The 14,817-nt window shown below is 38.1% G+C and overlaps 1 protein-coding gene across 3 annotated transcripts in view; it reads right to left on the bottom strand.

The window, feature by feature from the left end:
- Positions 1 to 669: 669 nt before the first annotated feature.
- Positions 670 to 14,817, bottom strand: part of LOC137261053 (UDP-N-acetylhexosamine pyrophosphorylase-like) — a 42,873-nt gene continuing 28,725 nt past the window's right edge. For all 3 annotated transcript variants that reach the window (XM_067798717.1, XM_067798719.1, XM_067798718.1), the window contains exons 8-11: positions 12,708 to 12,908; positions 11,117 to 11,140; positions 10,792 to 10,843; positions 670 to 6,667 (exon numbers count right to left, since the gene is read on the bottom strand). In XM_067798717.1, coding sequence (XP_067654818.1) covers positions 6,563 to 6,667; positions 10,792 to 10,843; positions 11,117 to 11,140; positions 12,708 to 12,908 — 382 coding nt within the window. In that variant the 3' untranslated portion in view covers positions 670 to 6,562. The remainder of the gene's footprint in view (positions 6,668 to 10,791; positions 10,844 to 11,116; positions 11,141 to 12,707; positions 12,909 to 14,817) is intronic.

Genomic DNA, 14,817 nt, shown 5'->3' on the forward strand with positions numbered 1-14,817 from the left:
TTTCAAAAGCAAAACCCACGATGTGTGTATAGCAGACAATGGTTGCGGTCAATGATAACAGCTAATATATGAAAATCCCATAGGGGAATTAAAACTTTTGAAGTACACAGCATGTCATAACAATTTACAAATAATATCCAGTCTTTTGGTGGTCATGCTAAAGCAAAATAGCAAAAAACATCTTTGAGATGGCCCCTTGTACCAGTAGCAGTGCATGCATTTCATACCAGTTGTGCTGATGGACCGTCAGCCTGGCTGAGCGACCTAAATGCTAATTTATTATTTGATCTATTATTTTCAGCAACTGGTATGTTTTATGTGTTTTGCCTGATTTTACGTGTAAACGTGCATTTCTTGATAACCTCTAACATATCCCACTGAATGCCCAGTAAGGCCAAAGTGAGTTATTTCAACATATCCTATTTGCACTTCTGTAAATTTTAGGGATACAGAGTGAAAGCCTAAAAACAATTTTTTTCTATTTCCGACAGTACTTTAGATGGTCGCACCTGTACACACATGCTCCTTACTGGATTGGAAGTATAACTCCAGATCACACATTTGGTGACTTGGTAAACATGTGTCACGTAAAATCATAAGGAACATCAAGCAGACTTTAACATAAATATACTTGTACATTTCACAGAATAGAGACAACACGAGGCACAATCCTTTCCCAAAGTTTATTGGTTCCTCCATTTCAGCAAGCCCCAGCCCACTTTGTTCTGAAGATATTAACATGGATCATATGCACTACAGCATGGGCAGAACATAATGTGCTTTGCACATCTACAAAATGGACATAAGCATTAGTAAATAACACTTCATTTGACATCAAAGATTCCCACTTTGATCACTGGGAATGTAATAAGGTGCAAGGCGAAGGGATGGGATAGGGTTGAACAATAAGTTTCTAGAAAATGCTAAATGTGGTAACATTCCACTAAATAAAGAATAATTTTATAATAAACACTAATAAGCTTGCCACACAGCCCAGGATCCCTCATCATCACACTCCCAGTGTACAAAAGTACAGCCCTGCTATATAGTGCACATTTAATAAGTACTGTGACATGAAAAAATATTTACTTTAACAATATTGGTAGTCTATATCAGATATTGGCTAACATGTTTACTTGTTTCAAAACTTATAAATTCCATTTCCACTGACTTTTCACCCTGATTGTAACATGATACAAAAGTCAGCAATCTTTATTCATTCTTTTCTTATGTATGTTCAAGGAGCGCAGAATATCAACTGGGAGGCAGTTTACAAGGGAGGTAATTCACCTTGACTTGTGGTCCTACATATCATAATTTACATGAAATGAACACAAACTGAATTCATATTGTTCCTAATGAGGTAAAATTTTGTTTCTAGAAGCAGCAGCAGCCAATACTTTCAATCAAAAGGTGTTGAAATTACTAGAATTAAGGATAGTTACTTGTAACTTGAAAATCAGAATAATACACACACACATTTCTTGTCACAATCCAAACGCAAAATTCATTTTAAAAAGGTATGCCTACATCAACTACAGAAGAAATGCTTTTACTAATACTCTTCTATCCATAAGTACAATAAACTTTCTTTCTAAATACCATTAATTCTTCTGTTCAACATAAAATATATATGTGAATAACAAGGATATATGAATAAATGTTCATATAGCAATGTAAATAAATGAGCTCTTTGGCAAGATCCAGTGCCAAATACTGCTACTGTGATGCTTTTATTCTTATAGAACTATTTCCTTTTTGTTTACTGCAGTCCTTAAGAACAATCTGCATCACTCTGAAGTCTTAAGTCTTATAACTGATGCAATTGAGGTACCCATATATAATAGATATGTGCATCTTAGAACAAGATGAAAGACTGAAGTCAATGCTGAAATCTAGAAATATAATAAGTAGCAAACAACAAACTCAGAATCTCCAAAAGATCCTAACCAAAGAAAAAATTTACTTCTAAGAAACAGAATATGTATCAAATCCTACTGTGCTCAGATATAACAGAAGTAATTGTGGAACATGTTGGCATACTGCTGAAGGACACTTTGTAACTTTAACCACACACAGAGATTTCTATGTCAAACAGAATTTTGACTGTTCTTCCAAAAATATAATGTATGTAATAACATGCACAGGCTGCAAGGAACAGTACATTGCCTGTGTGTCATAAACAACAAACAATAAACTGAAACCTGATGTATCTGACTAAGTGAGAATCTAGATATTTGTGCCAAAGGAAACTGCTTGTTTCTCTTTGATGTACGCGTCTTATTGCTTTCATGTTGTTCATGTGTGAGAAATAAGGTCTTCACATTGATAACTGTCACACATAAATTCTAATCAACAGCTGATTCCAGTAACAGAGCCTGCTTCAAGGAAAAACAAAGACGCACTGTGTTCAATGTTACACTGAAGAGTGAAACAGTTTTATCTTCGTGTAAATCAAGTCAGTTCAATGGTGTAAAAATGACATATGGAAATACCATGTCAAAACTTGGTGCATGGTTTTGAGGTACACTGATGTTTGGTTTGTCAGCTGGTCAATATATAGAACACTTTCCACAATGTAATTGTTACTCCTTCCTGTAGGGTGTATGGTGAAATTCTGCATCTTCAAATGAGGCATATCTTATTGTGTCTGTTAAAAGCACAGAGTACAATTTTACAAATATCATGATATAGACAGGCATATTAATCTTTTAGGAGCACATAATAAGTGTGAAATGGATGATAAAATGATTGTCATGATTTTCATAAATACATATCAAAGAAATGGAATAAGTTAAAAGTGAAAATCTTACAAATATTGAAAACACCATATCCATGTTCAGGCATGACATTAAAATTTTGGCAGAGACTTATTATTCACTTAGGAACATCAACGTACTACCACAGTCAGTATTCAAACATAATGTCCCCAATGATGAGTCAATACTCATACATCAACTGAAGATGTAGCAATATGCAGGTTTGATTCACTTCCAACACTGAACATCATGTATTTATAATGGTTCATTAACGACTTCAATATACATATGAACTGTTCATATTTCATCAAACTTACATTGTCTGCATGAACCAATAAAAAAGGAGAAATTCCATGAACTCACCTCCCACGTGCACAAGACCAATGTATCAGTAGTATGAATCATAAGATACTAACACTGAGTAAAAACCACTGGGTTAAAGTTTCAGCAGTATGTAATATCAAATCAATACTTTATCAACAATATACAGATACATTTGTCCAGTTCCTTACAGATATCCACTCAAGTGTTTCTGGCAGCAGCTGTAGAGTTCAGAAAAACGGAATTTGTTTAGTTTGGATGATGAATGTATGTCCAATAAAGATTACAAATATAACACAGAAACATTGTTACTTTTACATTACAAAATGCACAGTTTGGGTGGTAAACACAGTTCTATTTAAAAATTAGCTGGACTTTAAATCCACATTTCCAGTTTCTGTAGATGTTCAATGTAGTAACACCTGAGTTGATATCAGTCATGATATTGCAGTGTTCATTGCAGAAAGAGTCCAGGGGACAAATATTCCTTAATGGAACAAACTAATATCAGAACCAATGACAGCACAGCATAGTATCCCAAACCTGGAAAACCTTTAGCTATTTACTTTAAGTACTTTAAGTCATCCGACTTGTCTGAGTTAAACACAATTTAGACAATTGAATTGCTTTAAGCAATAAAAGGTAACATTCTCAAAGGGTTATGTCTAATAGATGTATGTGTCCTATGTTTTCAACAAAAGGCTTCGATCCTGAGACAGGAGCTCATCAGGCCCCCTTTTACTAGTTTCTGAAATGAACACTTATACTGGTCATTATTTGGTCTTTAATACTGGTGACACTTACACTGTAACAATGGTTATACTACATAACATGTATAAAATAAATATGTGTGCTATGATTCATTAAACTAAAATAATCAGCAACAAACAACTGTTAAAAAGAAAAGAATACATGCTGTAAGAAACAATAACAAAGGGTTAATTTTACAGTGTCTCTAACTAGAATAATAATTTAGAAATGTGTCTCACAAAACATGACTTGCATAGAGATTTCACAGTAAAATGGTCACACCCATCTGCCTGCAAGGTCCATATTGTCACTGTAATACTATATCATATAAGATATGGTCCCTAAAGCTGAAACACTTAACAAAGTGATCATACTTTGTTCAGCATCAGATATATTGGTGTTATCAGCTTACACTGATGCAGAAAATTGAAGATGAGAAAAAGCAACCTTTTTCTTTCCCTTATTATCAACTGATTAAAATGAGGAAACCTGATATTTACAAAACATATTGACTTCTGTATATAGTGAGTTGATATACCAGGGACTTGCAGGATGCAAATTCCTGCGACCCATACGTATAACAACTGACAACAGACGCAACAAAATAGATTAGCGTGTCCACATGGATGCAGAAAAAGTCCAAATACTTTTTTAAAAATATTGATCAGGTAACAATAAGTTATAACTGAGTCTGTTACTAGCCAGGTTAGGATATTATATTATTTGCAGTTTAATTACTGTGATGATCGTAACACATAATACCATAACAGTAACTGAATTGCAACAATATTATAACATACATTAAATAATAATATTTAAGTGTTTGGGACCCCTTAAAATTAAGAGTGTGAGTCCCAGGGACCCTCAAATACAGCACTCAGGGTAAATCCCTGAATATACACAATGCATCACACCAACCACAAACATCACTGAGTGAGATTTTATCATGTGGTTTGCCCATTACACTGTAAAACAGGATGAGAGTGGTGTGAAGAGTGCAACTTGCTATGCAGAGTTTGTGTCACTTAGGTGTCAGGATGTGACAAATACTGTTTTAAGCAGTGTTTCTCAAATGTTCATACCCACTTACGACACTATATTAAAAGAATCTTTCATACACATAAAAACGTCTTGCCAAAATATCCTTTCACAGGCCTTTCTTACGTATTTACATTATGATATACCTAAAAATTAATGATACACGATCACAAATCTATCATTACTTATATATAAGTATTTTGTTCTCTCTGGAATATAAGACACAATGAAAACCTGTTTCATCCATGCTGTGACCTGGTCAAATTTGTCTAAAAATGTAACTTGTACACCTTAACGAATGACTGTTGTATCCCTGGATAACCTCACACCAAGTAAATTGTTGTAAATCTCTAAACTCCTTTGGTTAGGCTATGCTCATGGATGTTTCATATAACACAGGCATATGTATACACTATACACCTTAAGTTACATTATGTACAATGACAATGATTTCCAAGTACTAGTTAACACATTACACAGACTTGTACAGTAAGACATGGTCGTGACAAAGGCATGGCTGAATTTGTTAAAGATGTATACATAGTTCCTGATGTAGAGAATCTTGTTCCCCATTTGGGATGCCCCTGTAATGATATATGCATCAATAATCTACCTTGAATATACACACACATTACATGTGTTATGTAAAAGAGTCCTAAATAACGTGTTAACTCCCACACCTTAACATAGACTTAAGGTAGTCTTACTGCTAAGGTTCTTTTTCACAATGGCACACTGGTGGATATATCTGGTATCTACAAGTGTTCTGAATGACTGCTTCTTCTCTGATGATGAAAGACACTGACTTGGACAAGTTCATAAAGAATACAGGTTCTCAGGTCAGTTTTAAGGTACTGTGTTTGTTAGACATAGTTTGCAACCTATCTATACATATATATCAAAGTAGTGGTGAATAGTTAGTTTGCAATAGTAGTGGTAGTGGTGAATAGTTAGTCTGCAATAGTAGTGTGGTAAGCATGCATTTGTATCCGTAATAAATATGTCCTACCGTACAACAACCACTGAAACACTTCCATATTATCACCAATGGTATCAATAACACCATTAAAATATTAATTAGACATGTCGACAATACAGTTTTACTTTTAAATACGACCTATATATTTAGATTCAAATTTCTGGCAATCCCTTTGTGAGTCAATATGGACTAAGCTGCATCTGAGGTGTGGTGGTAACAACATGGCAATGGCATAGAGATATATGACAATAAAATCTATAAATAAGTTCCTCTTGAGTATATGGTACAACAAAGCCAAGCAACGATGCCTATGATGATGATGACGATGACGATGAATCGAGCTGCCATGATCTACAAAGTCATGCTGATGGGAGTGATGCCAACACCGCCAAGCATGAAGATGTTCGTGATGATTTGTTCCCCTTGTGTTGTGCTTTATGGTGGTAAGTAAGGCAGCTGTTGTCAGACACCATGGATTTACCATGGCAAAGGTTGTAATGCCTGTTACCATGACAACTGGTCATATCACAACACACAAAGTACTTATTGCCAGGCAACAATTAATGATTTCATAATGGCACATAGGGTTATGTCATCAACATATTGATGTCATACATAAGATATGTTGTCAAGGCATACATAATGAAAGCTGTTGTTACTTCAACCACGCAGGCATTCAGCTGGTGGTAAAGTTGGGTCTTAGAAACAGTTAGAATTATTTTGCAGATCCTTGTTGCAGCAAAGGTTTGCCATTTTCTGGTGTGACTTCAAGGATAACTGGAGACACTAACTCCTTGCCAGACACATGCTCCTCCAAACCCTGAAAATGACGTAGGAGTGGGTGAGTGAGATTAGTTTTATACCGCTTTTAGCAATATTCCAGCAATATCATATCAAGGGACACCAGAAATGGGCTTCACACATTGTACCCATGTGGGAAATTGAACCCATGTCTTTGTCTGTCTGTTGTGTTGTTTGTGTTTTATTAACCTACATGTCATTTATAATATGCAGAGGATTGCAGGTTAAAAGGGTTTTCAAAGTGAAATGAAAGATTATTTCACTCCTATAGCAGACTAATATGTGTGATGGCTTGTACCAGTAAGATTGTCATTTAGTGATAATCAACACAGGAGCAAGGTGGGTGAGCTGTCTTAACTCACATTTTTTCTGTGACTATGGGTCCCAATTCACCCAGCTGTAAATGGGTACCTTGCAAGGAAGAGTCTGTGTGATAACTCATTTTGTTTAACTGGTTGCATGAATACTCCCCAGGGAGCTGACTTGCATGTGGTACATGGCTCAGCATCATAACTGATATACATGCATGGGGTAAAGGGCTACTAGGTATCACAACATATATACATGCATGGGGAAAAGGGCTACTAGGTATCAAAACATATATACATGCATGAGGTACAGGGCTAATAGGTATCACAACAGATATACATGCATGGGGTAAAGGGCTAATAGGTATCACAACAGATATACATGCATAGGTACACGGCTTAGTATCACAACTGATATACATGCATGGAACCCAGGGCTAATAGGTATCACAACTGATATACATGCATGGGGTACAGGGCTAAGTATCACAACTGATATACATGCATGGGGTACAGGGCCAAGTATCACAACTGATATACATGCATGGGGTACAGGGCCAAGTATCACAACTGATATACATGCATGGGGTACAGGGCCAAGTATCACAACTGATATACATGCATGGGGTACAGGGCCAAGTATCACAACTGACATACATGCATGGGGTGCAGGGCCAAGTATCACAACTGATATACATGCATGGGGTGCAGGGCCAAGTATCACAACTGATATACATGCATGGGGTGCAGGGCCAAGTATCACAACTGACATACATGCATGGGGTACAGGGCCAAGTATCACAACTGATATACATGCATGGGGTGCAGGGCCAAGTATCACAACTGATATACATGCATGGGGTGCAGGGCCAAGTATCACAACTGATATACATGCATGGGGTACAGGGCCAAGCATCACAACTGATATACATGCATGGAGTACATGGCTAAGTATCACAACTGATATACATGCATGGGGTGCAGGGCCAAGTATCACAACTGATATACATGCATGGGGTGCAGGGCCAAGTATCACAACTGATATACATGCATGGGGTGCAGGGCCAAGTATCACAACTGATATACATGCATTGGGTACAGGGCCAAGTATCACAACTGATATACATGCATGGGGTACAGGGCCAAGTATCACAACTGACATACATGCATGGGGTGCAGGGCCAAGTATCACAACTGATATACATGCATGGGGTGCAGGGCCAAGTATCACAACTGACATACATGCATGGGGTACAGGGCCAAGTATCACAACTGACATACATGCATGTGATACAGGGCCAAGTATCACAACTGACATACATGCATGTGATACATGGCCAAGTATCACAACTGATATACATGCATGGGGTACAGGGCCAAGTATCACAACTGACATACATGCATGGGGTGCAGGGCCAAGTATCACAACTGACATACATGCATGGGGTGCAGGGCCAAGTATCACAACTGATATACATGCATGGGGTACAGGGCTAGCTATCACAACTGATATACATGCATGTGATACAGGGCCAAGTATCACAACTGATATACATGCATGGGGTACAGGGCTAGCTATCACAACTGACATACATGCATGTGATACATGGCTAAGTATCACAACTGATATACATGCATGGGGTACAGGGCCAAGTATCACAACTGATATACATGCATGTGATACAGGGCCAAGTATCACAACTGATATACATGCATGTGATACAGGGCCAAGTATCACAACTGACATACATGCATGTGATACAGGGCCAAGTATCACAACTGATATACATGCATGGGGTGCAGGGCCAAGTATCACAACTGACATACATGCATGTGATACAGGGCCAAGTATCACAACTGACATACATGCATGTGATACATGGCTAAGTATCACAACTGATATACATGCATGGGGTGCAGGGCCAAGTATCACAACTGACATACATGCATGTGATACATGGCTAAGTATCACAACTGATATACATGCATGGGGTGCAGGGCCAAGTATCACAACTGATATACATGCATGGAGTACATGGCTAAGTATCACAACTGACATACATGCATGCTGTACAAGACAAAGTATCACAAATGCTATACATGCATGGCGTTCAAAGCTTTTGTATCTATACACCTGGAAATTAATCAAGCAACACCCCAATTTTTTCTATTGGAGCAACTTTGAAGTGTTCTGACAATCAAAATATGCCGGGTTGATATAGTTTGACACTTTTTTATTCAACAGACGATCTCTGACAAACAACTTAAAGGGAAAAAGTATCAAGACTTTGCTTTATTGCAACGAAATCCAAATTCTTAAAACTGTCTTAAATTCATGAAAAAATGGACACAATTTACTATTCATCCACAGACGTTGTTGTCAGGTGTATTAACACAAATGTCACATGGAAAGAAAGAACAGTCATCTGAGAGTCTGCACACCGACTTTCATCAATATCTAGTGTGTCCTCCCTGCGCACGCACCACCGATTCCAGACGCCTCCTCATTCCTTGGATGAGTCTCCGGATCTGATTCTGGGGGATCCTGTTCCACTCCTCATGCAGGGCAGCCGTCAATTCGTTGAGATTATGGACTGGTGGGTCTCTCTGCCTCACACGACGGCCAATAAAGTCCCACAAATGTTCAATGGGGTTGAGGTCAGGGCTCATGGCAGGCCATGGAATTCTGTCAATTGCATTTTGCCGCAAAAAATCATTTACAGCATGCGCCCTGTGAGGTCTAGCATTGTCGTCCATAAATATGGGTCTCGTTGCCAGAGGATGGTTCTCAAAATGAGGTACCACAGCCCTGTCAAGAACCTCCTGTTGGTAACGAACACCGTTAAGGTTGCCACGGATGGTAATGATATCCAACTTGCAGTTCATGGAAATGCACCCCCATACCATAACGGAACCTCCCCCAAAGGCCACAGTCTCCTGGATGTTCCGTGGAGCCATTGCTGTGTTCCTCTGCCTCCAGACCCGAGTACGACCGTCCACCATGTGCAGCAAGAACCGGCTCTCATCTGAGAAATGGACCTTCCTCCAAGAGGCAATGTTCCAGTGCAAACGGTCATTACACCAGGCCAGTCGGGCTGCCTTATGGGCTGGAGACAGTCTGGGTCGCTTGATTGGCCTCCTTGCCCGGTATCCTGCAGCTTTCAGACGATTCCGAACAGTCCTGTTCGAGATGGGTCTCCCTGGAAGCCACTCCTGTCTCAACCGAGAGCTCGAGTCGAAGGACCTGCGCCGTACAAGTCTGTCCTCCCGGACTGTGGTCTTCCTGGGTCTTCCTGGTCTAGGCAGGTCTTTAACTTCATTAGTGGCCCGGTATTTTTTCAAAAGTTTTGAAATTATGGAATGATGTCGTCCGATTTGAGTCCCGATTTGTCTTAGAGACATACCAGCATTCCTCATGCCGATTATTTGCCAACGAGTGGCCTCTGATAATTTCCTACGTGCCATGACATTGAAATGAATGAAAAACCGAATGCAATCGACAACCTGCGCTTGTAAACACCCCAGGGAAAAAGTGCATTTTTCGAAAGTTGAGGTTAAAGCAATGCACGTGCGCTGTGCAAGCTTCACGCGCGTCATATCAACCCATGAAAAGCTCATGCTGTATGTCAATACATCAAAATTGAATAATCAATCATCAAAATTACTTCGTTAAACTTTGTTAAGTTTTTATGTGTCTTTGAATTTGGTGTTGCTTAATTAATTTCCATATGTATATTTTCAATCAAAGTTTAGTCAAGTTCTTGAATGAGGATACTTCACCCTCACTATGCCCTCCCTATATATGGCCCTAACATTTTGATGACAATGAACTCACCTCTCCAGCATAAGACACTAATGGTGAGATCTCACACACAACTGATTGGCCACTGAAATTATAAACATCAGTATATTCATTTGCAAACATCACAGCACCCTAATATTTCTGTCATGTGAAAATCATTACTCCTGAATATCATGGTACTAAATCAAGGTTTTGAATGCATAGTACTTGTGATAGAGTATATAGTGGTATATGAAAAACAGCCCTAACTGTAACTATTAAAGTATTAAAAATATTTCCGGAATGACTACATGTTAACAAAACTAACATAAATTACTGAAGCTGTTATTATATGAATACAATGTTGACAATGCCTTACCTTTCGTTTCCATTTTGAATGCCACTGAAAATAGACAGAAATTTATGTCAATTTTCAGTATGCAGAAAAACTAGATCAACAGCATGAAGATGTATAAAACAAAATGTTTTGAAAGAGTGCAGATCAACAGTTTAAGGTTCTCGGCCATGATATAAGCAATAGGTCAATGGCAACAATGCTGAAAGGGTGTTCACTGGTTCTTATAACGAATGTTAAATGTTGGATCCTAAAACAACAGGTAGCAGGACACCAAGAACTGCGTTTTAAAATGAGTAGGTTGGTTCAGGTTAAGTGCCAATAAAAAATAAAATACTGACCACAAATATGTTTATTCTGCAGTAATGGCAACACAGGTGAGAGGCTATGGACAACAGTTCTGGACAAACACATCCATGACACTGGACGAACAAGTCGCAAGGCCAATGAATGCCAGTCAGCAGTGTTGTCACTGACAAAAATAGTCCAAGTAATGGCTGTGGTGTCAACAACATTGGATGCCGCTGCAGCACCCACAGATTGCACAATATCAATTATTGCCGACTGGTTAGGTGCTGACCCCTAGTAGACACTAGTTCCAGAAAACTAAGCCAAGGTGGAAAGCCTATGGAATGCTGTCACAGAGTTAGTAGGTGGATGGGTATGATGCAAGCATTGGCACAATCACTCTTCAATAAGACATCAACACCAGACAGACACTTAAGGAAGATATACAGGTAATGCCAAGTGCTGTACATGAAACAGCACTGAATAGTACCCAGTGGTCATGGATGTCCCACTCTCACAGCCGACATAGTCTAGGTAAAGCCAGAGGTTGTAACCCGAGATCCCTTTTTTGTCTACTTCTACCAAAGCTTGTTTAGTCTTTCTCTTCTTGATATGCCAGATATAGACCTCAGACTTATTTAAGTCATAATATATTACACAAAAAAAAACGTTGGCAAGCTAAACCTTACTACAGAGGTAAGTGGAAAATTGGGACAAGAAAAGCTCACAGCCGCATGGACACAATAAACACATGTCCTCATAGATAACGGCAGGATACGCTTTCTGTCACCCACACTTGTGGCAAAGGTAGTGTCATTTGCCAAGTGAGGGATCGCAGAGAGGTAGTTCAGACTGGGTATCAGTGTGCATCCTGAATGTAGAGGAGGCTTGTTTAGGTTTTATGTTAGGTGAGCGGAAAGAGAGGAAAGAAACTGCAGTATGTCAGGGTAAAAATAATATCTAACCTAACACTATGGGATCATCAAGGAACAGTGTATAAAGCAAAGGGTACTGAAGTACTAGTAGTTCTCATCTAAACATTTATCATATAGTAATACAAAATTTACTGGATTAATTTATAGTATCAATAATACAATATATGATAAATACTATAATCAACTGTCACCTGTTTAGTTTCATTCTGGTTGTAGGTCAGACATTTCAAAGAAACATGAATCTATTTTCCCTCTTCTAAATCTAAACTCTCTTATGTTTTAGTTAACATAAGGTTTTTAAGATTATAACACTTGTTTCAAAATTTGTTTTGGCAACAAACATTAGTTCATGATAAAAAACTGAAGAAACAGATGATGAATAATTCTCCTACCTTGTCTGTGTTTGAATGACAGATCCCTCACTGTCCACAAACTTGCCTCCAGCCTGAACAATGTACCGTTGATGGAGGTTGTTCAGAGCCTGGCGACAAGTGCTTGGAGTGTCCTTCACTTTAACCGTTGCATCATCACTGTCAGCGTTCTTCAGGGGAGAGAACTCATCCTCTCTCAGCACATCCCACACAGCAAAGTTTCTGTCACATTTACACCACACAACGGACAAAACCAGCACATGTGGTAACACATGGTAGGAAGGGGAGTCGACAAGCCATGTCGCCAGCAACCCAGCAAGCATTGGAAGGGCATGAGGAAGCGTAAGAGCGAGGAAGCAGAGCACACAGACACCAACCAAAAAGAAAAGGGAAACCCACGTTAGTTGCACAGCATTATACAGTAAAAGTTGAGCAACTACTCTGCAGTATATTGGCAAGAGATATTAACACTGGAAGAAGGAGATATTGCAGCAATACTAGAACCAATGAGCCATGATTTTCAATAAGAGTTAATGTAATGATGAAATGGATGATTCTGACTAATTCACTGTCGTTTATGATGGTGCAACAGAGAGTTTTCAATGATCTTCACTTTCAGGGCAAAATCTTTTGCTTACAAAATAATTATTTTAGACAAATAATTTCTTTAAAATATCCTTTGACCATAAACTTGAATCAGGTCATTACACAATAGTGAAGTACTCTGTATTTTGTTCCCAGGACTATTCCCCAATTCTTGCCAGGTTCACACCTACATATTTAGGAACTTTGTTCAAGCTCTTATCAGACTGATGCCAATCCTTTTACTAATAATCCTTCTGGAAAAACATTTCAAATTTTCATATCAAATGTAGTACAACTAAGATCTTGCTCTGTTGCTGAATCTGATGCTGAAATGAACTTCACCTCCATATAACTTGCTCTCAGTCATGATAATGCAGAGAAGTTAATCACATATTTCATTTCATGTTCAGATTATCATGGTCATACACAAACATATTACATATTACATATATTACATGCAACAATTCATTCATTGGTGATTATTCCCAGGAAAGGGGAACACAAGTGGCCAAACATTAATGGCACAACAGTCATGAGTGAGCATATTTATTTTGACACTATCATCAATGTAACTTCATCTGTTATGTCAGTGAAATCACAGACACATGTACTGTCTGTGAAACGTCCATTTCCTCCACTTCTCTTCCATGTATAAGACTAAGGTTTGCTCTACAAGGTATGATATATGTGGTTTGAAGAAAAATGCCTCTTTGATATTTTCCTTTTAAAAGAAATACCAAAATATTCCTGAAGATGCATAACCTCCTTATTCCTTCAGCATCACCCTTGCATAAACAGAAATATATAGACCTACATAGTTAAAAATGTTGCGCTGATCTTATATACATGTATGATCTCCTATTTTCATATCCTTGTTTGAATACATTGTACTATGTGAATCAATGATCAAATGTTTTATAATTATATTTTCTTTTTTCTTTTTGTAGTATTACAGCCAAGTTGATGAAACTAATAATTGTGAGTATTCCTCTCTATATAAATGACTGTTAAATCTACACAGATCAAGTAAGTCAACAGTAACTTCAGTCTACTGACATACAACCTCATGGTTAGATCATTAATCTAGCTGAAACAAAAGATAGCTATATGTTTGGACATATAATGGTGTAAGTAGAAGCTTATATGTACAGAAAAGGTAATACACTGCTCACTCCAACACGGGGTATGTATCAAATACTGCTTTAAAATGAAGTACATGCATGCTGTTACCATAGTTACCATGAATAGATGATATAGTCCATGTACACATTCTGCATGGTAATCAGGGCGGTGACCCTGACCAGAATTTGACAGTGGTACGAAACATCTACTGGTCTTTTAATACAAGACACCTCCCCACCCCACCCCAAAAAAAAAAAAAAAAAAAAAAAAAAAGGGGCTGTATGTCGACCTGGGATAACCTAAAACAAGGGGAATATCCAACAATTAAAAATGATTTGTAGGAAACATGACTGTAATTGGTGCCAGCATTATCAAGAGATTGCTGCAACAGGCAATGGGCGGCTATTATACTCTCAAGACCTAT

The sequence above is a fragment of the Haliotis asinina genome, chromosome 14 (assembly GCF_037392515.1).
Source record: "Haliotis asinina isolate JCU_RB_2024 chromosome 14, JCU_Hal_asi_v2, whole genome shotgun sequence".
NCBI lineage: Eukaryota > Metazoa > Mollusca > Gastropoda > Lepetellida > Haliotidae > Haliotis > Haliotis asinina.